Raw genomic sequence first — 27,917 nt, forward strand, 5'->3', positions numbered from 1 at the left:
GACTTGGAGGTTAGGGTGCTGACGCGAGGATGGACGCCTTAGTTGCTCATTGCTCCGCGCGGCTGCTGCAGCAGGTAGTACCGCATGGGGCCAGTGGGAACGTTTGAAAGGGAGGCCCCAGAGCCCGGCTCCCGCCCGGGCAGCACTAGGACAGCGGCAGCGAGGCGGCGACCGGCCTGCGCCCCTCCGACAGGGCAGCGGAGTCCCGATACTCGGGCCTGCGCTGCCTCGGAGGTTAATGATCTCCCAGGAACGCTTTCCAAGAGACGGGAGAGGAAGAGCCTTGGGTTCCCAGGCCCGGGTGACAGTGACGTCCAGCGAGGCGGAGGGTCCCCCTTTCTTGGACTTTCCGCAAGCCAGCATCTACAGGGCGGCTGGAGCCTGGCGTGTCGAGTCCCGCCTCGACCAGGGCTCGTCCTTCCCCGAACCCGCGCGCTCTGTCGGGGGAAGCGCGGGCGCACACGGAGAGGAAGGTGGGGTGAGAGCGGGAGCCCTGGGCCCTGTTTGCAGCTCAGCACCCCGTGCTGTCCGTGATACTGTGCAAGAGGAATCCTGAGATCCTGTCTTCTCAGCCCGGGCAGAGGCTGATGATCAAGCAGGGGTTTGCTTCTTGCCTTCAGTAGTCCTGGGGAAAGCTTGTCAAGAAATGACAGTTTCCTTATATTCTAGGTGCAGGTGGGGAGGGGTAGGAGGATGGGGACCGCTTCGTTGCTAAATCCGTCACAAGTTGGTCAAGTAAATTGTCACGTTCTCTGTTGTTTCGAGTCATATGGTCTTTTTCAGTGTGGGGACATAGATACACTCTCAGTGGGTTGTGATAAGAGTAATAGAGATGATTTCTGAAAAGTGTTTAGCTCTGTGCCTGGAACACAGTATGCTCATTTATGGCATACTATGTTTTTGGTCTTTGCTGTAATTATGCCCAGATAAATAATCTGAAATTAAAGTGAGGGATCTGTCCTTGAGTAATGCAGTTAGTTTGGTAGCTTTATTTCTCTTGAATTGACGTGTCTTTGGTTTTGGGTATTAGAGTAAAACATCTGATCTAGGACTTAAGACACTGGAAACAAAGGAGAAAAGGGTAAAGTCCTTTTGTTTCAGAAAAGGCAAAAGCGGAGGGACTTGAACCAAAGAAACAGTCAATCTGAAGGTGATCCCATTGCAGGCTTACACTCCTGTTCCTCCTCCCCAACACACACAAATACTTTTTTCTTACCAAGGATAGTATCGTAATGTCATCAAAAAACTCAAAGAAAAACCACAGCTTATCAAAGGGAAAGTCCTTAATTGCTATCACCTTTACCATGCTCAGGTGGAGAAGCGGGGAGATGAGGAAGTAAGTTTATGGTTCAATTTATCACATCTGGGAGTCATCAGTCATGATGGACCAAGGTGGCTGTTCTTTCCTAGGAAAAAGAGATTAAGTTTCTGACTGCTGAAGTTGATCAGTTGAAAAACTACAGCTGTTCAGAAGCTTCTTCAGATTTGGAGAAGTTGCGGGAAGAAAATTTAAAATTAAAGTATCGACTGAATATCCTTCGAACAGTGAGTACTCTAGGCTTTGGTTTCATTCTACAATTTAAATTATTGTGTCTTTTTAAAACTCCTTGTTAGCGAGGATACTGAAAGGAATTTGGCAAAAGGACTTAAACCCTGTCCTTTCCCCCTGCATTAGACAAGTTAGGAGTAACTTGCTGGTGCAGATGATGGAGAAATTGCTCGTTTCCTTCTGAGGCCCTTTGAAATGTTGCATCATGCTTAGTGTTTAGCCAGCTTAATTTTCAGTAATTGCTTATATCAAATCAGAATATTTTTAACTACACCCACAGTCCTTCTCTGCTGTAAGTTGGTTATTGCACAGTTTTATTTTTGTATTTTAGGGTGTCATATTTGTGGGAAGGTTCTTTTCCACTTAGTATTTTGGAACATTTTTTCCCATGAAGCTTGTGTTGTGTTGGTTATTTCATAACTTCGTAATCTTAACAGTGTTAATCCATTTTGTCAAAAAATTGAGCTTGCTTCCATTGGGGCTTTAATTTCTTGGCTTGTCCTTCAGGTCTACTGATGACACATCCTGGGCGATGACCTCACTCCCAAGATTGTTCTCCTCTGTATGTTCTCTACTACTTGCAGCCAGGCTGCCCTGGCATTATACCTTTTTTCCAAAGCTTACTCTATTTATTCGTCTTGGACTCTGCCTGCCCCATTGCCATGAAGTCTTTTTTTATTACCTACTGTGATCTCTTATGCTTGAAATAGCTTTGAGTCTTCTAAAATAAAAAAATTCCTTTTCCAGGGAATTGTCCCCAAAATACTTCACCTTTCTGATTATCTCATTCATTCTGCACTTATTTATATTCATTTCTCTATTTATTTCAATCAGAACTATTGTAAAATACCTGATATGTGCTGGAAACTAGGAGGGAAAAGATGTATTCCTTTTTTTTTCTATTGAAGTATAATTGCTTTACAATGTTGTGTTAGTTTCTCCTGTGCAACAGCTATGGATCAGCTGTATGTGTACGTATACACCCTCTCTCGGACCTCCTTCCCACCCCTCCATTCCTCTGCTATACAACACATGTGTTATATCCTTCAAAAAGTGAGTACTCTGGGCTTTGGTTTCATCCTACAATTTAAATTATGGTGTCTTTTAAAAAAAATCCCTGTTAGCAAAAATTCTGCCATTTGGTAAAAGGATTCAAGCCCTGTCCTTTCCCCCGCTGCATTAGACAAGTTAGGAGCAAGTTGTTGGTGCACATAATGGAGAAATTGCACTCCCTGTGCTATATAACAGGTTCTCGCTAGCTGTCTGTTTTACCCATGGAAATGTATTGAGGTTGAACCTAATCTCCCAATTCATCCCACCCTCCTTCTTCCACGTTTGCACATCCGTTCTCTACCTCTATTCCTGCCCTGGAACTAGGTTCATTTTTCTAGATTTCATATATATGCATTATATACAATATTTGTTTTTGTGTCTCTGACTTACTACACTGTTTTACAGACTTAGGTCCATCCACATCTCTACAAATCACCCAATTTCATTCCTTTTTATGACCAAGTAATATTCCATTGTATTTATGGAATACAGTATTCTTCTTTATCCATTCCTCTGTTGACGGACATTCAGGTTGTTCCCACGTCTTGGCTGTTGTAAACAGTGCTGCAGGGAACATCCAGGTGCACATGTCTTTTCAGTTTTGGCTTCCTCCAGGTATGTGGGCTCCCCTGGTGGCTCAGGCAGTAAAGAATCTGCCTGCAATTCAGGAGACCCGGGTTTAATCCCTGGGTCGGGAAGCTCCCGGAGAAAGAAATGGCAACCCACTCCAGTATTCCTGCCTCGAGAATTCCATGGACAGAGGAGCCTGGCAGGCTAGAGTCTGTGGGGTCACAAAGAGTTGGACACGACTAAGCGACTAACACTTCACTTTTCACACTGGGTATATACCCAGTAGTTGGGGTTGCTGGGTCATGTTGCTGGTAGTTCTGTTATGTTTTTTTAAGGACCCTCCATACTGTTCTGCACAGTGGCTGTATCAATTTACATTCTTACCAACAGTGAAAGAGGGTTCCCTTTTCTCCACACCCTCTCCAGCATTTATCATTTGTAGATTTTTTTTTTTAATAGATGTTTTGATGGTGACCATTTTGACCTGTGTGGGGTGGTTCCTCATTATAGTTTTGATTTGCATTTCTCTAAGAATTAGTTATGTTGAGCATCTTTTCATGTGCCTCTTGGCCATCTGAATGTCTTCTTTGGAGAAATATCTGTTAGGTCTTCTGTCCATTTTTTGATTGGGGTGTTTTTTTTTTCTTTTTTTTTGATACTTAGCTGCATGAGCTGTTTGTATATTTTGGATTAATCCTTTGTCCATGGCTTTGTTTGCAAATATTTTCTCCCTTTCTGAGAGTTGTCTTTTCCTCTTGTTAATGGTTTCCTTTGCCGTGCAAAAGCTTTTAAGTTTAATTAGTTTCCATTTATTTTTGTTTTTATTTTAGTACACATTTTCATAATGGACACTAGCTCTAGTGTGTAAATAGGAGAATTCTGTCAGCGTAATGTGGAAGGCATATTGTTTCTTTCACAGATATTTTGCCCTACTGAGTAACAGCACTGAACACAAGGTACGTCAGCAGCTGGAAAGAGCAAGCCACGGAAGAATAAGGAGTGCAGGGTGCCCGTTCTCCCCCTACCCTCTTCCTCTGGCTCACTTTGGCCACGTGCTCTGACTTAAAAACACGTTTTGGATGGTTGTCTGAGATGCATTTTGCCCTTGTTTTCAGTAGCTCGGCAGCCTCAACTGTTCTTTATACCCCCTCCCATTGAGCTCTTTTTTTTTTTCAAGATTGTCTTAATATTTATTAGAATGACAGGTATATTTTTTTCATCAATGACAGTATTAAGGTTGCTTTGTGGTGGTGCTTTTGTTACAAAATCTCAGATTTTGAGTCATCTCCTTCTGATGCTAATTTAATCATAAGTTCTGTTGTTTTAGGGTTTTTTTAGTTTGTTTTTTTGCATAATGTGAAGTTTCAGAATGTTTATATTGAATTGTAGCAAAGATGCTTGTACCATATGTAATATTTCTTCACCTCATGGAAGTTAACATTTTATGGGAGAAAAGAGTATTCACCTTGAATCCTGGCGTTGCCTCTTGCCTTTATCATTTTTAGCAAGTTACTTAATCTATAACCCACAAGGAAATGGTGATAGTAGTCACAAATTCCATTTTTGTTATGTAGGTGACGAAAGGTAATGCACATAAATAAAGCACTTGACTCCGTTCTTGACGCTCAAATTCGGGAGTACTCAGTTCAGTACTGCTCAAATAATAGTTTTCATTATTGCTGCCATTCATATTACATATCATTGACGTTTTGACTAATGTAAACTCATGATTAGTGTGTAGACAGCATTTTCATTTGTGTTTCTTTAAGAGCATATCTCTTCAGTCACCAGTCATCTTGACCTGCTGCATGGCAGGTACAGTGCTAGGTGCCAGGATTTTGTTTTGTTGTTTAGTCACTAAGTTGTGTCCAACACTTCTGCAACCACATGGACTATTGCCTATCAGGAATAGAACCGTAAATAAGACACTTTCTTTGCAATCAGAATATTTGGAAAAATTTCAAATCTGTCCAAAGACAGATAATTTGGAGAAAGTATGAAAAGTGCAATAATGGAGGTAATTAATTAATTATATACCATCTTAAATGAGTAGATTCCACTTCTGAGAAGGTGAGAAATAGGAAGTACCACAGGGTTATTTAGCAGTGAGACAAAACAATCTGTTACTCTGATACATTAATACTACCCATCAGTATTTTTGACCTGTTTCATTTCATACTCGAAAGGGTCAGCTTTAATGGAGAAATTAAATGTTTTTATTGTTTTTGTCCATAGAGCTTTCAGTTCCAGCATTTGATAGGAAGTTATTTAGGATTGGTTTTATATTATTTTCTCGGTGCTTTAGGAAGCTGAGAAAATCGTCAGCCCCTTACTCCCTATTGCTGGCTTCTGTTCTATTAAATAATTGTAGCAAGAAAGTACATGGGATATTTTTACATGTATGTCTTAGATGCTGTGGGATAGACTAGTCCTATTAATGCTTCTCAGCACATCCTAAATATGAGAGTGTTACACTATGAGTGTGTGTTACCTTTCAGTTTAAAGATACTTGAAGGCTTCTCAAAATATTTGGGAAATTTTTGTATAATTTAAAGTTTATTAACACTTAACATTCTTTTCTTACAGAGTCTTCAAGCAGAAAGGAACAAACCAACCAAGAATATGATTAACATCAATAGCTGCCTAGAAGAGGTCTTTGGTTGTGCCATTAAGGCTGCCTATCCAGTTTTGGAAAATCCTCCACTGATAGTGACACCAAGTCAGCAGCCCAAGTTTGGGGACTATCAGTGTAATAGTGCTATGGGCATCTGTCAGGTGATTGTTATTATAAAGCATTCTTGTGGTTTGATTTTCTTAAGCATTACAGTTATCATTGCGTGCATTCTCAGTCATATCTGTGTCTTTTGCAACCCCATGGACTGGAACCCGCCAGGCTCCTCTGCCCGTGGGATTTCTCAGGCAAGAATATTGGAGTGCATTACCATTTCCTTCTCCAGGGAGCTTCCTGACTCAGGGATCAAACCCACATCTCCTGCATCAGCAGGCAGATGCTTTACCACTGAGCCACCTGGGAAACCCATAATTACCATTTTCATTTACATAAATAATAGAGCCTTGTATCCTCAGTGAAAACATTTTCCACAGTTCTGAAAAACTTGAGGAAAGGGTATATGTGTTTTTAATTTTTAAAAAGCACAAATTTTAATATATAAATCATATATACTCAGTATTTAAGGAAATAGTTGATACTGTTTTGTTTTGGCACATTCCTCCTTTTGTGTCCAGGATAACTGAGTTATTGTTGATGGATTAGAAGTTAGCTAATTAGCACCAGCATTCCCATCAAATATTTGATGGAGATGTGTCTTTGAGATAGGCTTGTGTATTTCATATTCAGTCAGAGGAGTTCCTTGTTTTTAATAGCTAACGTGTTAATAGTTTATTGCCCTTGGTTTGGGACTTTCTGATTTCATTGCTGAATAGAAAGGCTTCATCTAAAGAGATCAGATTTTTTTCTAGATAATTTTTGTGTGTCTGTGCTGGAGTTAAGTTTATAAGGGTGCTATTTACTACTGAAATCTGAATATTGCACGCTTTCATGATTTGAAAATTAGAAATGTAAATATCCTGGAAACAGGCATTATAACTAAAGACTTTAAAAGTCTTCATTAAGAAGTTCTAGATAGTTGTGGCAGCTCATTCTGAAAAGAGCTCCTGTGGTCTTGGCACTTTTCCATTCCTCCTGGCACTGTTGCTATTTGATGCTTTAATCTCTCTCTTTACAAGGTCATTGGTCTCTGCTTCTGCCTTTTGATGAGTCTTATGTCAGGTGAATCTGATGCTTTGTCAGCTGTGCATTTCCTAGTAATTTGCTGAGACCTGTTGTGTAATTAATCATTTATGTTTTATAGATGCTTAAAACCAAGGAACAGAAAGCTAATCCAAGAGAAATTGCTGAAAACATTGTCAAACACCTCCCAGACAACGAATATATTGAGAAAGTTGAAATTGCTGGTCCCGGTATGTCATAATGTACTCTTTCTTAAGTAGTTCTATTGATTGCTGAGTCCTTTTGAAATAAGAAAAGAAAACCATTTTAAATATAAACATAAGGTTAAAACCCATGTACTGAACAAGATGATGAAAGCACCTTGGATTGGGAGTTAGGAAACTGAGGTTTTAAACTAGACTTACTCACCTGGTTGTGCCACACTAGGGTTCTGGAGCCAGCATCAGTGAAAGTGAGAAGTGCTTTGGGAGTGAGCAGTCTTCAAGTTTGGAGGCTGTCTGATTTTTTCTCTTCTCTGTTTTTCTTTAGGTTTTATTAATATCCACTTAAGAAAGGGCTTTGTATCACAACAGTTGACCAGTCTCTTGGTGAATGGTGTTAAAATACCTGCCATTGGAGAGAACAAAAAGGTATATGTATATTTTTTGATTGATAGCATAATAGATTAGAATTTTATTAGCTGTAGCTAAGAATGGCTTTCACTTTTTATATTGAGATTTAATCATTCATATTTTGGGATTATGAACATAGCTGTAAAGTAACCTTTCCACTGGGTCTTTTTTTTGTTGTTGAAGTTTGGGGTCTTCCTGCCAGCGTTCAGTAGGTGATCTGTAGGAGTTGCTCCGCATGCAGATGTATTTTTGACATATTTGTGGGGAGGAAGATGATCTCCATATCTTAGTCCACCACTATGTTGAAAGTCCCCCTTCCCCTGGGTCTTTTTTTTTTTTTTTCAGTTTTCCCACTTGAGTTTTATTTGGGCAGACCTGGGGACAGAGAGGGCCTGCACCTAGAAGAAGGTGTTGGGCCTGTTGGTGGTGAAGCGTGGCTTGTGCTGGCGACAGAGGGCCCAGTGTGGCAGTGGGAAGTTGATCTTGGAGTCTTGGAACTGCTTGACCGCTGGTTGGCAGCACTTGCTGGCTGAGATCTCCTCCACCTTCACGATCTGGATTGAGTGGGCCCGGGCTCGGTGCCAGCGCCCATGTCTCGGTAGCACTGGCTGACGGCGCCAGCTGTGGTCAGGTCCCGGTACTCCTGGTACATGTTGTGGGTGCTGCTGTGGGAGTCACAGCGCAGCCAGATGCCGAAGTTGTTCACCCGCAGGGGACATTTTTCGAACACCTGTCCACAGTAGACAATTTCCCCCGAGGATTTCTTCATCTTCAACTGAGACACAAAGTACCAGAAGCAGGTCTTGGCAACAACACGATTAGGCGCAAAAATTCTCATGCGATAGAGGGGTGGCATGTGGCATTTGGGGGTCGGCAGGCAGCGCCCCACCACCTTATACAAAGTGTCCCTGAGACCTTCATGGCCCTCTGCCCACCAGCGCCACCACCCTCGAAAAAGCTCCCCTTGGTCTTGATTGCTATGTGATTTGTGTTTTCATTCCACAAGGCATTTGAGGTAGCCAACTGATATTCATGAGTTGTCTCTGAAATAAAGAATAGATAACTTATTTAAATAGATTTGATTATTTTTCAGTTAATGATGGGCAAGTTCCATCAGAAATCCTAACAGTTGAATTACAGTCCAAGCAAATGTTTAAGCCTTGTTTATTATTAAATGTTATTAATGAATGTGTTAGCAAAAGAAAATGTTTCTGCCCCCCCTCTAAAAAAAATCTTTATTATTTTTCCCAGGTTATAGTTGACTTTTCCTCTCCCAACATAGCTAAAGAGATGCACGTAGGCCACCTCAGGTCAACAATCATAGGCGAGAGTGTGTGCCGGCTCTTTGAGTTCGCAGGATATAACGTGCTGAGGTACGTACTCTTGCCTTTCTTTGGAGATTTCTGTAGAAGAGAAAATGTCACTAGAGAAAGAATCTTTGACTAAATCAGTTGATTCTTAAGTGTCTGCTTCATAATCACCCATTAGGCTTTTAAATTATGTTCTTGGGCCCTCCTTTGAACTAATAGCTGTTTAGACTTGGGGTTGGTGTAGAACCAAGGAAAAAGCTCCCTCACTATTGCACAAGTATATTCGAAGTATATATTTTAGTGGGAGAGGTAAGCAAAAAGCAGATTGTACTGGACTTTGTAGGCCATGGTAGGAAATTGGGGTTTTATTAAATGCAGTGGGAAGCTTTTGGAGAGTCTTAGTAGGGCATATAATCTGATTAGAGATTACTCTGGTTTCTTTGAAGAAACTAGGCAAAGAAGGGAGAAAGAACTATAGTAATTAATTAGAAGTCTGTTTGAATAATCCAGGTAAGAGATGATCTGATGGTTTGAGGTTAGATGAAAGCAATGAGGAATAAGAAGTGATTGGATTGATATATTTTAAAGAATTTTGTCTGTTGACATTTGGGAACTACTAAATTATCCTGAGATAATTGGTTGAAAAGTTATGTTTTCATAAAATTATGGTAATGACCAACATTGACCTGACTGCCACTGTCCCAGTTAACTACGCAATAAACAGATCACAGTCCATTCATAGGAACTTCGTGCAGCAAATCCTGGAGGCCAGCTGTTTGCAGCCTCCATTACTGGGTATCTAATATTAGACAAACATAACAGACCTTGTCTTTGCTCTCAGACCAGATGAGGAAACACCTCCACAAAAAGAACACTACTAAACATGATGTACTGGCACTTAAATGCTTGTGGTTCCTAATGGAATATCAGTTCAGTTCAGTCACTCAGTCGTGTCCGACTCTTTGCGACCCCATGGACTGTAACGTGACAGGCTTCCCTGTCCATCACCAACTCCCAGAGCTTGCTCAAACTCATGTCCATTGAGTCAGTGATGCCATCCAGCCATCTCATCCTCTGTTGTCCCCTTCTCCTCCTGCCCCCAATCCTTCCCAGCTTTAGGGTCTTTTGCAATGAGTCAACATTTCGCATGAGGTGGCCAAAGTATTGGAGTTTCAGCTTCAATATCAGTCCTTCCAATGAACACCCAGGGCTGATTTCCTCTAGGATGGATTGATTGGATCTCCTTGCAGTCCAAGGGACTCTCAAGAGTCTTCTCCAACACCACAGTTCAAAAGCATCAATTCTTCGGCGCTCAGTCTTCTTTATAGTCCAATTGATGTTTATCATTTTTAAGTGGTTTTATGTTCTGTGTTTGATATTAGATTAAACCATGTAGGAGATTGGGGAACCCAGTTTGGCATGCTCATTGCTCATCTACAAGATAAATTTCCAGATTACCTAACAGTTTCACCTCCCATTGGGGATCTTCAGGCTTTTTATAAGGTTTGGTGCCTTTTATTATTGTATTATTTGTGTATCTATCAGTTATCATAATTGTCTTCCTTAGGGGGTTTTAAATGGTATTTGAAGCTATTAATGGGGTTAAATAAAAGTTGCTCAATCCTCTATTGCTCATTATAGCATGTTTGCTTTTATTGGTGTATGTTAAAAATTTAATTCTACAGCATTACCCATTCTTATGTGAACTTAGGAGTTTGTTAGTCAAAATATATTTTAGTATTTAAAAATTTTGATGCTGCTGTTATCTTCCTGATTCTATATATTTTGAAAGCAGTTAAGTATAAACAGTTTTTTAAAGACAAATTTACCATAAACCATAATTTTAAATAAATCACTGTAGTAAACAGTCTTTGACTCTTTCACTTATCCATATACAAACATTTATTATATCAGTTGTGGTTATAATATCATTTTTGTATTGTACCTATTTAAAGTTTTATCATACTCTTTCGTGTTACTTTGTGACCACATCTTATTTTGGATTTGTAGACCAAAGTTTATACTCCTTATTATTGGATTTTTTCCCCCCATTTTGGGGATGCTCAGTAAGTAACTTCATGTTTTTACTTGTAGGTTTACATGTAGGTTTTCTCATTTTTAAAATTGTTTTATGATAGAGTCCCAAGAATAGGATTATTGTATTAAGAAGTAATATAATACTTAAAACTTTTTTTGGTTGGTTGTTAATTGGCTTTTATAGAGTTTGTTTTATCTTTTGGTATAAATTTTCTAATGAAAAAATTGAGAATTGTTTATTGCTATCAGTTAGGTGAAGTAGCTGTTATAATCTGCTGGGATTCTGCACTGAATACAATAGGCAAATCTATTAATACAATAAAATATTAAAATATATTGCTGAATTTTAATACCAAGGGTAAAAGAAAAACCATATATTTATAGTTTTTAAAACATACAGATCTGTGATTGCAAAGAAATATCTAGAATTTTCATCAAAATGTTATTGCTGGTTAGTTTGGGATAGGGTTAACAATTTTTTTATTTTAATAAGCACATATTGCTTTCAAAATAGATACGAACCAGTGAAAGCAATTTTTTTTTGGTTGCACAGTCTTTGTTGCTGCACACAAGCTTTCTCTGGTTGCAACCAACGGGGTCTACTCTCTAGTTGTGCGCTGGCTTCTCTTGTAGCAGAGCCCAGACTCGAGGCTCTTGGGCTTCAGTAGTTGTGGCACAACAGGCTTAGTTGTCCCACAGCTTGTGGTGTCTTCCCAGACCAGGGATTGAACCTGTGTACCCGGCACTGGCAGGCAGATTCTCGTCTACTGGGCCACCAGGGAAGTCCATGATTTTACTGTTAATTACAAGAAAAAAAAAAAATTCAGAATGGAAAACAGAGCCAAGAAAATTCAGCCTCATCTGTTAGCTGTACATTGTACTTCTCCTGGAACACAAGCACTGGTGTGAACTGGAAAGGTAGAGGTAGCATCGTAATGCAAATTTTGCATTTTTAAGGAAAATTATTTCAGAAGAAATAATTGGGCTTTATTGGCATGTTCATTTGTAACAACATTCTTTGACTGTTGAGATAGAACTCTTGTTCTGTTGTTCAACAGTCATTTTTACTTCCTCTGGTTTTTTTGTGGGGCTTGTCTAGGTCTTTTTTTCCTTGAGAAACGTGTTTTATCTAGAACTATGGGGCTGATTGTTTACCAACCTTACCTTTTTTAATATAGGAATCCAAGAAGAGATTTGATACTGAGGAGGAATTTAAGAAGCGAGCATATCAGTGTGTTGTTTTGCTCCAGAGTAAAAATCCAGACATCATGAAAGCTTGGAAACTTATCTGTGATGTCTCCCGCCAAGGTAAGCTTCTGGGCTTTGTTTGTTTATCCAGCAAATACTATTGCATGTAGTTTCTTGAGTATTCAGAATTGACTTCAAATGATGTATTAAATTTTCAAGGGCTAGCAAATAGATTTTTTTTCTTACATATTTTCTGAAATGGAAACTACAAAGAAAGTTTATAGAGACAGGCAGATGCAAAATTTAATGTCTTTAGAAGTCAGGAAAAATTAGTTAGGGAAAAAGGTAGAAAGGAAAAAGATGCTATTCCCATTAAGCATCCAAAGCTATAAAATCCTTAGGAATAAATCTATCCAGAAATGTGTGGGGCTGAAATGAAGGGAAATACACCAGGGTGGGACAGAATGTTTGGGTAGAGTGCCCTGCCAAGTCCCCTGCTTCTCCATATTCATTTGTGATTTCAAGACAGTTCTGAGTGTTCAGACTTGACAGTGTTATTTGAAAGGTCACTTTGAAGAATAGACGAACAAGAATAGCCAATAGGTTTTTGGAAAGGCTGATGGCTGTTTGCCACACTAGGCAGTAAATGTGTTGTGTTACTGTAGGTTATCGTGTGTCACTAATGTGCAACTAGCCAAAAAGGTAAATGGTACCAATTAGGAAAAACTATTAAGAAAATTCAGTGAACAGTTGATCTCCAAATAGGAAAGGTTTTTCTTTTTTCTTTATCATTTACATTTTCTAAGTAAATTTTTTAAAAATTGCATAAGGTATTTCTTTGGAGGAAAAAAAAATGTAGACAAGAAAAAAGAAAATAAGCTGTATTCCTACCCACTGTTAATAATTTTGACATGTATCTTGCAATATTCTCTTCATATTTTGACAATAGCAATATGTATATAATCTGTATCATACATTTTAATGTAATTAATATTCTTCCAAATGTTTCAATTAAGTAATCTCTTTGAAGGTAAGAGGCATGTTTTCTCTTTGTTTAAATTATACATTCTCTTTATTTTGTGACTTTTTCCCTAGAGTTTAATAAAATCTATGAGGCATTGGACATCTCTTTAATAGAGAGGGGCGAATCCTTCTATCAAGATAGGATGCATGATATTGTAAAGGAATTTGAAGATAGAGGTAAGCACTCTACTTTTTTTAAACTTTATTATACAAATTTTCAAACATAGGCAAAAGCAAAAAAGCTTCATGCACTTGTCACCGAACTTAATTATGAACACAAGCAGACCTTATTGTGTCTGTTACCTTCCTACGTACACTGCTTATATTATATGATTTCGTCTATAACTGCTTTGGTTCGTCTCTGAAACAACAGACCCTTCATCCCACCCCAAAATCGTGATACCATTATCACTCCATGACAATTAATTCTTTCTTTTTTTTTTTAATTTGTTATTTGGCTCATCCCACCCCAAAGCCATGATAGCATTATCACTCCATGACAACTAATCCTTCCTTCCTTTCTTTTTATTCATGTGTTATTTGGCTGCATCAGGCCTTAGTCACATCATGTGGAACCTTTTGCTGCAGTGCACGGACTCTCTCTTGTGCCATGTGGGTTTCAGTAGTTGTGGCCGCTGGCTTAGTTGCTCTGTGGCATGTGGGATCTTAATTCCCTGACCAGGGATTGGATCCTAGTTCCCTGACCAGGGATTGAACCCACGTCCCCTGCATTGCAAGGCAGATTCTTAACCACTGGACCACCAGGGAAGTCCCAGTGATTTCTTAATAACAAGTCACAAGTTCAAATTCCCCAAGCTGATTCACATTTTTTAATCAGAAGTATTTTTTTCAGAGTCTGCACATTACATTTGTTTAATATAAAATTTGTTAAGTCTTGGATTTCTCTCCATATCCTCACACTTGTCTCTCATCGGTTGTTGAAGAAACTAGGCCATTTGTCTTAGAGAGATTCCCATGTGGTGCTGTGTAGCATAATTCCTCTATCTGTATTTTCTAAAGAGGCTAGATTAAACTCTGATTTGTGTTTTCTTCTCTTCACTTGTTTTGTTTATTTCTGAGAATGCCAATTTTTATGTTGGTTCTCTTGTTATGATGTTAAGATGAATTAGTGGGTTCAGGTATTGTCAGCCTGATCTATCCTTTAATTTCTCCCTTAGACTTGCCTCTAGTGTTTTAGCAGCTATTGATGGTCATGACTTGATTCCATTATTTTATTAGAGGTTGGGCAGTGTAGCATTCTGTCATTCCTTTGTTTGCTACCAGGAATTCTCCTGTGCAGAACTTTGTCACATAATCATTTTGGTTATCCTGAGGTACGGTTCATAGAAGGCAAACAGTATAAATGCTTGGTTCTTTCTTTATTTTTCTTTACCAATTTTCAGAATAGTAAACTAGTTTCTTACTATCTTCCAGATGTAACAGTTGGGCTATTTTTAGCATTATTGTAAATTAGGTTTAGTATATTTTATGTTTTCCAGCTATTTGCCTTTATTTTTTTAATACCCAAAATCGTCTTGTATTTGGCTAATGGTAGTCTCCTCAAATGGCTTTCCTTTTTTTCCCCCTTGACTCTTACAGTTTTTGATAGTTTGTTTTCTGGACAGAATATTTCAGGATAAGTTTATACATTTCCTGCCATAAATGTGGATTCAGCCAGTCTATTATCTCCAAGGAAACTTAGTTCCTTGCATGAGAAATGATACTTACTAATCACATTCTGGAAACTGGGGACCATACTTTTAAGATAAGGAATTTTAAAAATTGTTTAAATTGAGATATAGTTGATTTACAATTAACTTCTGTTTTACAGCAAAATGACTCAGTTATATATATAAACACTCTTTTTCATATTTTCCATTATGGTTTATCACAGGACGTTGAGTATAGTTACCTCTGCTATATGATAGAACCTTGTTTACCCATTTTATGTATAATTGTTTGCATCTACTAACTCCAGACTGTGGATCCATCCTTCCCGCCCTCGGCAACTATAAGTCTGTTCTCTTTGAGTCTGTTTCTGTTTCGTAGATAGGTTCACTTGTGTCCTATTTTAGAGTCCACATAGAAATTATATGTTATTTGTCTCTCTCTGTCCGACTTCACTCAGTATGGCAATCTTTAGATCTACCGATATTACTGCTAATGGGACTTCATTCTTTTTTATAGCTGAGTAGTGTTCCATTGTATGTGTATGCCAGGTCTTCTTTATCCATTCATCTGTTGATGGATATTTAGGTTGTTTCCATGTCTTGGCTAGTATGAATAGTGCTGCTGTGAAGACAAGGGTGCATGCATCTTTTTGAATTATAGTTTTATCCAGATAATATGCCCAGAAATGAGATTGCTGGATCTTACAGCAACTCTAGTTTTTTATTATTGGGGAACCTCCATACTGTTTTCCATAATGGCTGCACCAATTTATATTCCTACCAATAGTGTAAGAAGGTTCCCTTTTCCCTACACCTTCTGCAGCATTTATTATTTGTAGACTTGGGTAGAAAACTTTTAATAATGAGAAAAGAAGCTGGCCATGTTAGCCATGCTAACAAAAAGGAAGAAATCAACAAAACAAGGCAAAGCAAGTGTGGGGTCCTTAGAAATAGTTTAGGATATTGGAGGGAAATTCTATTCCTTGCTGTGAGGGAAATACGAGAATCCAGATTGTCATAATGTGAAAAACACTTTGTGACATTATTTTGTAGTCATAACAAGATAAGTAACATCCATTAAAAAAAGAAAAGAAGCACAAAGAAGTTAGTAACTTCTTAAGGTTACATAGCTAATAACTGCTAAGTCAAGATTCAAACCTGGGCAGTCTGGCTTCAGAGTTTGTTTTTAACCAGGATTTTATCCTGCCTTCACCCTACCAAGCATCAGTTTTCTAAAATGTTAAAAAAAAAAAAAGGAAAAAGGCAGTAGTAATAGTATTTACTGCACAGAGTTATTGTGAAGGTTGAATTTAAGACTCAGTATAGTATTTAGCACATAGTAGCACACATTGAAATACGGCTGTTTTTACTATCATGTTCTTTAGTGTCCCTTCTTGCATCCAAGAATTTTGCCTTTTTCATCATGAGTGTATGAACATGATTTTATTTTTCCTTTTTACTAGTCATTCCAAATGCTAAATCCTGCCATGTTTGTGCCCTGAACTCTGTTGTAGTTGTAACTCGAAAACTGTAAATGAATGAATACATTTTAAGAGGTAGTGATGGGGGAAAAAAAAAAAAAAGAGGTAGTGATAGAAATTGCATCTTTGTCCCAAAGGAATGTTATGGCTCCTGCTTGAAAACAAAGCACAGATATCCATGTTTAGTGTCTGCTGAGCAGGTGGACTCCTCATAGAGTGAAATGCTCTATGAAGAGTTTGGGAGCCAGGTGTCGTGTTAGTTTGGGAAGCTACCAGGAACACACTGTGGGCGCCCAGACAGTTTTCTCTTTTTCTTTTTTCTTCTAGGATTTGTGCAAGTGGATGATGGCAGAAAGATTGTGTTTGTTCCCGGATGTTCTGTACCATTAACCATAGTAAAATCAGATGGAGGTTATACCTATGATACATCTGACCTGGCTGCCATTAAACAAAGACTGTTTGAGGAAAAAGCAGATATGATCATCTATGTGGTGGACAATGGACAAGTGAGTTTGTACATTTATATCCATTTGCATTGTCTGATTGGAGGTAAGGCAGTATGGTGAAGCATTTGGCACTCAAAAACCCTGTAAATTTTCTTCAAAGATAGAAATTCAGAAAAGTGATAGAACAGGGCTTGGATTTGGCCAAACTTGTTCACTTCTCAGTTTTCCCACTTGTCTCTGTAAACTAGGAAGGATGTTCCCTTATTCTCATATATAAGGAATAAAGAAGAGCTTCTAAAACTTTACTTGCCTTGAAAGGTTAGTGAGTGATTTGAATTTTACAAATCTTTATGCCTAAGTAGAAGAGCTTTAAGTCATTTTTTAAATTAGAAAGTTTAGCAAGTACCTTTCTCTTTCTATTTCTTTATAGTCCTTACACTTCCAGACAATATTTGGTGCTGCTCAAATGATTGGTTGGTATGACCCTGAAGTAACTCGAGTGTCTCATGCTGGATTTGGTGTGGTGCTGGGGGAAGACAAGTAAGTCTGGAAAATGTGAAGGTGGTAACAGCATCCCTGACTCCCAGAATTCTTTAATAGAGACTGTTTCATTTGATACCATAGTCTGTATATGCTATAGTATGTACACAGCCAAGATGTTCTGTACCTGTGTCTTATCACTGCCAAAGAGTGTAGGCTTTTAGGAAGAATTGAAATTTTTACATCTTCCATTTAATACTGTCTTAGGATCACTTAGTTATTTAATTACCACATCATTTTTGATTTGGTGCTGCTACTGCTAAGGTGCTTCAGTCGTGTCCGACTCTGTGTGACCCCATAGACGACAGCCCACCAGGCTCCCCCGTCCCGGGGATTCTCCAGGCAAGAACACTGGAGTGGGTTGCCATCTCCTTCTCCAGTGCATGAAAGTGAAAAGTGAAAGGGAAGTCACTCAGTCATGTCTGACTCCTAGCAACCCCATGGACTGCAGCCTACCAGGCTCCTCCGTCCATGGGATTTTCCAGGCAAGAGTGACATGGCCTAAATTCTACCATCACATAAAAGTGAGTGGTGTTTCTAAAAGCTTCATGAAGTAGCTTAAGATGCTTAACACGCCAATGTGCAAAAGTCCTAACTAAGCATATAAAAGACAGGCTAAGCATAAAAGACCTAGCCCCTACCCAAATAAATGTCAGGGTATTTATTTTAGATGTAAGGTTATGTGCAGACAAAATACCTTACTTAGATCAAACATTTAATTGTAATATGACTCTTCAGTATAGCTGCACTTTGTAATTGGAAGACACCTGGTCCTTAAGGTAGTCATGGTCCTAAGAAAGTGCTAAAAAACAAAACGCATGAGTTGAGTAGTGCTTTATAGTATCTTATTTTCCTGTTTTTTTTTTTTTTTGACTAACATTTAGATGATTATTCCTACAATTGGAGGAAAATTAGCACATTTACTTTTTATGTCTGGTATTTATCACCAATAGTTATATGTCAGCACTTGTTTATCATATGATGGCTAAAGGATTTTTTTTTTGGTTGTTTGTTTTTTTATATATAATTTATTTATTTTTTTATTGAAGGATAATTGCTTTACAGAATTTTGTTTTCTGTCAAACCTCAACGTGAACCCGTCATAGGTATACATATATCCCCTTCCTTTTGAACTTCCTTCCATCTCCCTCCCCATCCCACCCCTCTAGGTTGATACAGAGCCCCCATTTGAGTTGCCTTAGCCATACAGCAAACGCCCGTTGGCTATATTACTCTTTCCATACATCTCACCCTCGCCTCCCTTCTCCCCATGTCCACAAGTCTATTCTCTATGTTTGTTTCTCCATTGCTGCCCTGTGAGTAAATTCTTCAGTACCATTTTTCTAGATTCCATAAATATGTGTTAGAATATGATATTTATCTTTCTGACTTACTTCACTCTGTATAGTAGGTTCTAGCTTCATCTACCTCATTAGAACTGACTCAAAGGCGTTCCTTTTTATGGCTGAGTAATATTCCATTGTGTGTATGTTCCACAACTTCTTTACCCATTCATCTGTCAAGGGACATCGAGGTTGCTTCCATGTTCTAGCTATTGTAAGTAGTGCTGCAGTGAACAGTGGGATACATGTGTCTTTTTCAGTTTTGGTTTCCTCAGGGTATATGCCTGGGAGTGGGATTGCTGGGTCATATGGTGGTTTTATTCCTTGTTTTTAAAGGAATCTCCATACCATCTTCCATAGTGTCTGTATCAGTTTACATTCCCACCAACAGTGCAAGAGCATTCCCTTTTCTCCACTCTCTCTCCAGCATTTATTGTTTGTAGACTTTTGGGTGATGGCCATTCTGACTGGTGTGAGGTGATATCTCATTGTAGTTTTGATTTTGCATTTCTCTGATAATGAGCGATGTTGAGCATCTTTTCATGTGTTTGTTAGCCAGTTGTATGTCTTTGGAGAAATGTCTGTTAGGTCATTTTCCCACTTTTTGATTGGGTTGTTTGTTTTTCTGTTATTGAGTTGTATGAGCTGCTTGTATATTTTGGAAATTAATCCTATGTCAGTTGTTTCATTTGCTATTATTTTCTCCCATCCTGAGGGTTGTCTTTTCATGTTATAGTTTGCTGTGCAAAAGCTTTTAAGTTTAATCAGGTCCCACTTACTTACTTTTTATTTCCATTACTCTAGGAGGTGGGTCATAGAGGATCTTGCTTTGATTTATGTCATCCAGTGTTCTGCCTATATTTTCCTCTAAGAGTTTTATAGTTTCTGGTCTTACATTTAGGTCTTTAATCAATTTTGAATTTATCTTTGTGTATGGTCTTAGGAAGTGTTCTAGTTTCATTGTTTCACATGCAGCTGTCCATTTTTCCCAGCACCAGTTATTGAAGAGGCTGTCTTTGTCCCTTTGTATATTCTTGCCTCCTTTGTCAAAAATAAGGTACCCATAGGTGCATGGGTTTATTTCTGGGCTTTCTGTCTTGTTCCATTGGTCTTTATTTCTGTTTGGGGGCCAGTACCATACTGTCTTGATGACTGGAGCTTTATAGTATAATCTGAAGTCAGGAAGGTTGATTGCTGCAGCTCCATTTTTCCTTCTCAAGACTGCTTTGGCTATTCGGTCTTTTGTTTCCATATGAATTGTGAAATTTTTTGTTCCAGTTCTGTGAAAAATGTCATTGGTAATTTGATAGGGATTGCATTGAATCTGTAGATTGCGTTTGGTATTATACTCATTTTCACAATATTGATTCTTCCTACCCTGGTTGTATTGTTTTAGATATCTGCATTCATGTAATTATGATGTCCTACACCATAAAAAAAGGATAATTATCAGTGATAGCTAGCCAGCAGCATCCTACCATATTTTAAACATTGACATTAAAATGCTCAAATTCAGACCTCCCCTTGGTCCAGTGGTTAAGACTCCAAGCTTCCACCATAGGGGCGTGGGTTCAGTCCCTGATCAGGGAAGTTTCGCATGCCATGCGGCGCGGCCAAAAAAAAATAAAATGCTCAGATTCTGCCATCTATTTTTTTAGTGAATTTTTCTTTTTTAAGGCTTTTTACAATTATAAATAATTTATCATTTTTTTTTATCATCTTCCTGTTTATTGAGCACCCACTGTGCATGGCATTGGCTGGGTGCTCTATAGCGTGTACATGAAGGTAACATAAAACATGTCCTCCTTCCTGAAGACTGTCCTCTAAAGCAGAGCAGTTCCCTTTGGAGCCTGTTAAAATACACATGCCGGGCCCTTTCAGAAGAGTTACTGACTTACTAGGAATGGAGTGGGTATTAGGCATCTGTTTTTGAAAGCTTTTTTTGATACTCAGCTCTGTGTCCCTCTCATTAGAACCACTGGTGAGAGGAGAGGACCCACACACATGAAAAAGAAAGATTCAAGGCAGGCACAGGTAGGGAGTAATGGAGAAGACCAGATTTTGCCAAGTGGAGACATTAAGGAAGGCTTTCTTAGCATTTTGTATAGGCTTTATGATGGGTATCATTTTATCACACAGAAGGTGTAGAAGTTGTTGGACTCTCAGGGAAGGGAGAGGATGACATAAGGAAAGCCTGGGAAACCATGTGGTTTTGGAATAATAAAGGAGTTTTAATTCCATAATAAAGGGCAAGATGATCTGTTTTAAAGGCAACTCTGAACATACTACCAGAAGTATCACAGTCACTTTGGCAGACTTTGTGTTAGATAGAAAAGCATGCTTCCTTTGTATCATTGTTGGGATTGAACAATGTTTTTAATTTAAAAGAAAGAAAGGGACTTCCCTGGCGGTCCAGTGGTTAAGACTTCGCCTTCCAATGCAGGGGGTGAGGGTTCGATCCCTGGCAGGGAGTTAAACCCCACATGCCTCCGGGCCAAAAAAAAAAAAAAGAAAGAAAGAAAAAGACATTAAGCATCATGCAAACTTATTTAATAGGTAAAATCCAATTTTCATGAGATGCTTTTTTAATAGTGCAGTTGCCCAGGGCAGTGCTTATCAGTACTTTTGCCCCACCCACAAAGATTTTGATTTCAGTGGGTATGAGTGGGGCCCTGACATCCAGTTTTAAAGTTCTGAGGCTGATTTTGATATGTTCTTAGGGTTGGTTACCACTAAAAAGGTGGAAGTACTAGTTGGGAAAATGCAAGTGAGATTCCAGTTAAGAATTTCCTCCCAAGCAATTCTAGAAACACAAGTATTGTTAATTAATAATTCTCTCTAAGAAAGCAAAACAACTAAGCCAAACTTTGTATTCAGGAAAATGAACAAATAAACAAATATCTTCTTTCTTTCCCTTTTAGGGACTGTATTAAAGATGGATATGTACAGAATGCTATTAGGAGCCTAAAGCATAGAACGCTTGGAGTTGAGGGTTATAGATGAGAGACACTTGGAAGTGTCTACTTGCTTTTGTCATGCTCCCTGGTTATCAGTTGAATAAGATGGTGTCAAACCTTAACTTTCAAGAATTTCTAAGTTGGAAGGTGTGCTTCAAAATCTGTTTAATTGGGACATTTAAATTTTATCAGGAAGAAGTTTAAAACACGATCAGGTGAGACAGTGCGCCTCATTGACCTCCTGGAAGAAGGACTAAAACGCTCCATGGACAAATTGAAGGAAAAAGAAAGAGACAAGGTAATTCAAAGACTTCCTCATATATTGTGTTGTGGTTTTTCATTTTTGTTTTTATTGAGAGAACTAGGAAGGTTTATAAGCAGTCAGTCACTTCTGACAGGCTTATATTACTAGGTTTATCGCAGTTTGTTTCGTGAATAGCTGAGTGTTTATTGTGAAAATACAGTTCTTGGCTATTACAAAAGGCCATGGCCTTTTCTTCTTTGTTAATGTGGCATAGAATCTCTGCTGCTTCTTGGCAGTTCACTTGTCACTGCTTTGAACCAATGATAGGAGAATACTGAAGACTGAGGCGGTGTGAGTGAATAGCCTATATTAGAGTGTACATCTGCTGAGCTCCTTTCTCTGGGAGCATTTGAAGAGTCATCATTAGCAGTAGCGGAAAAGGCAGTAGCACCCCACTCCAGTACTCTTGCCTGGAAAATCCCATGGACGGAGGAGCCTCATAGGCTGCAGTCCATGGGGTCGCTGAGCGTCGGACACAACTGAGCGACTTCACTTTCACTTTTCCCTTTCATGCATTGGAGAAGGCAATGGCAACCCACTCCAGTGTTCTTGCCTGGAGAATCCCAGGGACGGCGGAGCCTGGTGGGCTGCCGTCTGTGGGGTCGCACAGAGTCAGACACGACTGAAGCGACTTAGCAGCAGCAGCAGCATTAGCAGTAGATACCCACCACGTGAGGCTTCCCATGAGCCCACAGAGAAGCAACATGATGGTCTTTCATAGCACCCTTAGAAAGGACTGTGGTTGGATTTGTGTGAAATTTGGAGGAACTGCATCAAAGTGGGAAAAAAAAATTTTTTTAATATAGAAATAAACAGAGGTCAGAGATTGAGTCAAAGGATCTTATGTCTTTTACATTCCAGCAGTCAGATGGAATGAACATAACTACTATGAAGAAAACAGGGTACAGATTTGGTGAACCTTGAAATACAGTTGATACACACTGGCTTATTTAGGTTAACTTCCTAGGCTAAGCCACCTGTGTGAGGGTTACCATGTGAACAGAAGCAGCGCTACTGTTCTCATTTCTTTGGACACATCGCGAGGTAGGCAGCTCATTTGAGCTCCGCACACCTGCAGCAGGCGTCTTGTCAGCTGACATCAGTGCCGTTGGCCCTCCCCTGTTGTGGACTGTACCCTTTGTTGGCTGCTGCTGTGACAGTGGCACTTGCTCCAATTCAGAGAAAGGGTCTAAAGGAAGTTTTTGTGCAGTTTGATCACATTGATACTGGGTCAATAGTATCGCAGGTTCAGGGATGTTTGTATGTGGAACATGGTGCATCTGAGAACTGAACAATCACAGGACTTTAGGCTGCACAGCTGGGAAGATGAAAGCTGTAAATAAATATTGTAACTAAGGTAAAAAAAAAAGTAAAATTCTAGAAAGAGATATATAATAGGATTAAATGTAGGCATGAATGAGCCAAATGAAAAAAATTCTTCGAAGACATACTCTGGTTTGGTTTGGGTAGATCACTGATAATCCAGAGAGCATGAAGGCAGGCTCTAAGGGAACATTCTCCTGACCTGCTCCATTTCCATTGTTCGCAAAGTGAAACAAAATTGTTTTTTATTCTATTTCCATTTGGTGGTTGTCAAGTATACCCAGTTGGTATCTCCAGAATGATTTTGCCTTTTAGTCTTGGCCTAGATATAAGGGGCACAATCAGATGAAAAGTGGAAAATTTAGTCACTAATCAGTTTGTTTAGTCTGCATAGTAACAAAAACTGCTGTAACTCTTTATTTGGCTGTTTCAGCTACTATTTTTAAATCTACATAGAGTAAAATGTAAAGCTTGATGAATTTTTACACACACATATATACATGCTAACATCAACCAATCAAGTTATATCACTATCACCCCAGAAAGTTTCCTATCACCATAGATCATTTTTGACAATTTGAGGACTTCATATAAATGAAATCATAAAGTATGTGCTGTTTTCCAGGTATATCAGTAGTTTTACTGCTAGATAATAGTATTATTAATGTGTTTCTTCTGTTGAAGGACATTAGGGTTGTTTCTGTTTGTTGACTGTTATCAAAAAGAAGCTATTAATAATTTAAGCATTACCGTTCAAGCCTCTTTTTGGGTACGTGCACTTTTCTCTTGGATATATATCTAGGAATGGCATTTCTGGGTTGTAGGGTGGGCTTACATTTAGCTGTATTAAAAATTGCCAAGGAGAGAGTTACAAGTGTTATATCCTCCCATCACTAATACGATTGTTCCAGTTGCTCTGTATCTTTCCCTATAACTGATTTTGTGAGTCTTATTTTAGTAGCTTTTCTGGTGAATATGTATAAGCATCTCTCGGGTTAAAATTTTCATTTCTCTAATGAATAATTATGTTAACTGTTGCTTATTGATCATCTGGGTATCTTTTGTGAAGGGTATGTTCAAGTCTTTTGTGTAGTGTTTGTTTTAGACCATCCATTTATATTTATCGACATATATACACTTTCCTGTGAACTTTATTCCTCCTTGCAGTTTTTTAATTGCCTAGGTGTGGTTTGGAGAGGGAGGTAGAGTGTTTCCTTCTTTCCTTTGTATTTATCTTGATTGGAGTTGCTGAGTTTCCTGAGGGTTGGGTTCCTCATCAGTTTAGGAAAATTCTCAGCCATATCTCTTCAAACATTGCATCTTTGCCCCATTCTGTTGTGGAATTCTAAGTACATATATTATGTTAGAACTTTTGACTGTGTCCTAGAGTGTTTTTCACTTTTTTTTTTTTTTCACTTTTCTCCTTTATATGCTTTATTTTGAATATTCTAAATACCTTAATCATAGTTTTCCATTTTGAAATAATTTCAGATGTAAAAAATTATAAAATAGTACAAAGTATTCCCATATCAGCCTTCCCAAATATTAACATCCTATAGATGTAGTATGATTTCAAAACCAGGAAATTAACATTGCTACAGTACAGTTCACTAATCTGTTTTCCTTAGTCAGTTTTTGCCATTTGTCTCCTTTTTATAGTCCAGGATCACATGTTGCATTTAGTCTTTGTGTCTCCTTAATCTTTTTTTAATCTGGGCAGTTCCTTGCTCTTTCTTTCTCTTTCATCATCTTGACACTTTTGGTTAGGTTTTCTGTGGAATGTCCTGCAGCTGGGTTCATCTGGTATTTCTTCGTGATTAAATTAAAGTTATATAGTCTTAGGAAGATAAGTTTCCTTCTCACTTCATTATTTCAGGAGGCACACGATGTTGATATGTCTGATGATTATTAACATTAATTTTGATCACTTTTGTTGCGGTGATACTATCAGTTTTCTCCATTGTGAAGTTACTGTTTTTCCTCTTTGTAATTAATAAGTATTCTTTAAATGATTCCAGACTTTTAAAAGATTTATTGTTTTATTTTTGGCTGTGCTGGTTCGTTGTGGTGCGCGGGCTTCTCATTGCTGCAGCTTCTCTTGTTGTGGAGCATAGGCTTTAGGGAGTGTGGGCTTCAGTAGTTGCTGCGCAGCATGTGGGATCTTCCCGGACCAGGGATCGAACCCATGTCCCCTGCATTGGCAGACAGATTCTTAGTCACTGAACCACCAGGGAAGCTCCAGTTGCAGTCTTTAAAGTTGCTGTTGCTGTGTTTCTGTTGTTCGTATTATCTTATTCCCCCTCCCCCTACCTCACCTCCTTGTTTTTAGTCGTTTCATCTGACATGGTGGGTGAAAAGTTGTAATAGTTCTAGATAATGTTATCTTCCTAGTTAAGTTTTCTGGCTGACAGCACACCAGCTAGTTGTCTTAATGATGTCCTTGTGTTGATGCTCTCTGGAGACTTCAAACAGTTGTTTCATATAATTTATTCAGCTTTTAAGTAGTTGATTCTGGTGGAAGGGGTTAGTCTGCTTCAAGTTACTGCATCATGTCCAGACCAGAAATCCTTACTTACTTCAGTTCAGTTCACTCAGTCGTGTCCAACTCTTTGCAACCCCATGGACTGCAGCACAACAGGCCTCCCTGTCCATCACCAACTCCCAGAGTCCACTCAAACCCATGTCCATTGAGTTGGTGATGCCATCCAACCATCTCATCCTCTGTCGTCCCCTTCTCCTCCCCCCATCAATCTTTCCCAGCATCAGGGTCTTTTCATATGAGTCAGCTCTTCACATCAGGTGGCCAAAGTATTGGAGTTTCAGCTTCAGCATCAGTCCTTCCAATGAATATTCAGTACTGATTTCCTTTAGGGTGGACTGGTTGGATCTCCTTGCAGTCCAAGGGACTCTCAAGAGTCTTCTCCAACTTACTTACTTGACCTAATAATGCTTCAGAATATGTGACCAAATTTACCAAGACTGTGTTAGTTCTTTTCCAGTTCTTGACACCCTGTTTTGATTCCAGTTAATTACCTGACCCTAATTTTGTTTCCTGTAACTGACATCAGAATATTCGATGGAATGAAGCAGATAAAAACTAATAATTGGTGCTTTCATTTTATATCTACTGAATAAACTGGGTAAAAAGGATTCAAGCTGACACTTCATAATTTATAAATCAGGTTTCTCATGGAAGCATTCTTTGTTATACAGAGCTGATGAGTTTTATTTTCATTATTCCCTTCTTTGTAGATTGGTCTATGTTTTCCTACCTCAGTGTTGATATTTATTTATTTATCAGTTTACTGATCAAAGAGCACCATTCGACGCTCCTTGTGCTGTTATGTGCTGTGTTCAGTCGCTTCAGTCATGTCCAACTCTGTGCAACCCCATGGACTGTAGCCCACCAGGCTCCTCTGTCCATGGGATTCTCCAGGCAGGAATACTGGAGTGGGTAGTCAGTCCCTTCTCCAGGGGATCTTCCTGACCCAGGGATCGAACCTGCGTCTCTTACATCTCCTGTGTTAGTAGGCGGGTTCTTTACTACTAGCGCCACCTGGGAAGCCCTAGATGCTCCTTACCACCATCTTTTGTCTTTGAGATGACAGAACAAAACAAGGATTGGTAACTTTTGAAGTATTTTTTGTTTTTCCAAAAGGTCTTAACCACAGAGGAATTGAAGGCTGCCCAGACATCTGTTGCTTATGGCTGTATCAAATATGCTGATCTTTCCCATAACCGGCTGAATGACTATATCTTCTCCTTTGACAAAATGCTGGATGACAGAGGAAACACAGCGGCTTACTTGTTGTATGCCTTCACTAGAATCAGGTAATTGAGGTGCAGCATTTTTTGAGTCAAATGATCATTTCTAGTTTGGATCCATCATTCCTTATTACATGTTTTCAACAGAGAAGAATATACTTAACAAAGGGGAATGATGGCTGTTACCTGATTTCAGGTCGATTGCACGTCTGGCCAATATTGATGAAGAGATGCTCCGGAAAGCCGCTCAAGAGACCAAAATCATTTTGGACCATGAGAAGGAATGGAAACTAGGCCGGTGCATTTTGCGGTTCCCTGAGGTTCTGCAGAAGATTCTAGATGACTTACTTCTCCACACTCTGTGTGATTATATCTATGAGCTGGCAACTACTTTCACAGAATTCTATGATAGCTGCTATTGTGTGGAGAAAGATCGGCAGAGTGGTAAGTGGCTCATCCAGTAGTCATATTGGGCATTGGGCACCAACAGAGGTATTCATTTGAGTTGGATGTGGGTAATAAAAAGAAAAAAATTACAGTCTAATATTGCAGGCTCTGTATCTCTTATCAGTTAAAAACAGATTTCTTGAACAGAACTCCTTTATTTCTTAGATTCTCTCTCCTTACAGTTTAAGTAAAGATGATTCCAGTTAAAGCCCCCAAAACTTCTGAGTTAGGCTATTTACTTCTCAATAAAAAGTCCAGAAATAGCATAGATTCTTTAACAGTGATTTGTAGAAAAAGAAAAAGTAATTACTGTCTTTCTCTGTATTCTCAGGAGAAGTACTGAAGGTGAACATGTGGCGTATGCTGCTGTGTGAAGCAGTGGCTGCTGTCATGGCTAAGGGGTTTGATATTCTGGGAATAAAACCTGTCCAAAGAATGTAATCCTCCTAAGGTTTGAACACTGTGTTTTCACCAAAGTGGCCATTAGCATTGTTTGCTTTTTTACAATCATGTGGATACAAAACAAGTAAAAGGAATTTATCAACTATC

At 38.9% G+C, this 27,917-nt stretch overlaps 1 protein-coding gene and 1 pseudogene across 4 annotated transcripts; one reads left to right on the plus strand and one right to left on the minus strand.

Moving 5' to 3' along the window:
• On the plus strand, window positions 1-27,917 carry RARS1 (arginyl-tRNA synthetase 1). 4 transcript variants are annotated; one of them, XM_081503787.1, is made up of 15 exons: window positions 1-473; window positions 1,411-1,545; window positions 5,759-5,947; window positions 7,045-7,153; window positions 7,452-7,552; window positions 8,786-8,907; window positions 10,227-10,347; window positions 12,060-12,189; window positions 13,165-13,269; window positions 16,571-16,749; window positions 17,120-17,229; window positions 21,722-21,827; window positions 26,815-26,987; window positions 27,118-27,365; window positions 27,700-27,917. In XM_081503787.1, exons 3-15 carry the CDS (start codon window positions 5,795-5,797, stop codon window positions 27,807-27,809), a joined length of 1,767 nt encoding a protein of 588 aa, XP_081359913.1. In that variant the 5' UTR covers window positions 1-473; window positions 1,411-1,545; window positions 5,759-5,794; the 3' UTR covers window positions 27,810-27,917. The 4 variants fall into 4 exon arrangements, with proteins under 4 accessions (XP_081359913.1, XP_081359910.1, XP_081359911.1 ...); XM_081503784.1 differs by having other exon boundaries at window positions 1-77; XM_081503785.1 differs by having other exon boundaries at window positions 1-74.
• On the minus strand, window positions 7,933-8,455 carry LOC145511126 (large ribosomal subunit protein eL20 pseudogene; annotated as a pseudogene).

Source organism: Giraffa tippelskirchi, chromosome 6 (assembly GCF_054371585.1).
Source record: "Giraffa tippelskirchi isolate mGirTip1 chromosome 6, T2T-mGirTip1v1.2.pri, whole genome shotgun sequence".
Taxonomy (NCBI): domain Eukaryota; kingdom Metazoa; phylum Chordata; class Mammalia; order Artiodactyla; family Giraffidae; genus Giraffa; species Giraffa tippelskirchi.

Coding starts and splice junctions, on each gene's coding strand:
- RARS1 (XM_081503784.1), top strand. CDS start 30: ATGGACGCCTTAGTTGCTCATTGCTCCGCGCGGCTGCTGCAGCAGGTA. Junction 26,988..27,117: donor TATGCCTTCACTAGAATCAG/GTAATTGAGGTG, acceptor ACCTGATTTCAG/GTCGATTGCACGTCTGGCCA. Junction 27,366..27,699: donor GGAGAAAGATCGGCAGAGTG/GTAAGTGGCTCA, acceptor CTGTATTCTCAG/GAGAAGTACTGAAGGTGAAC.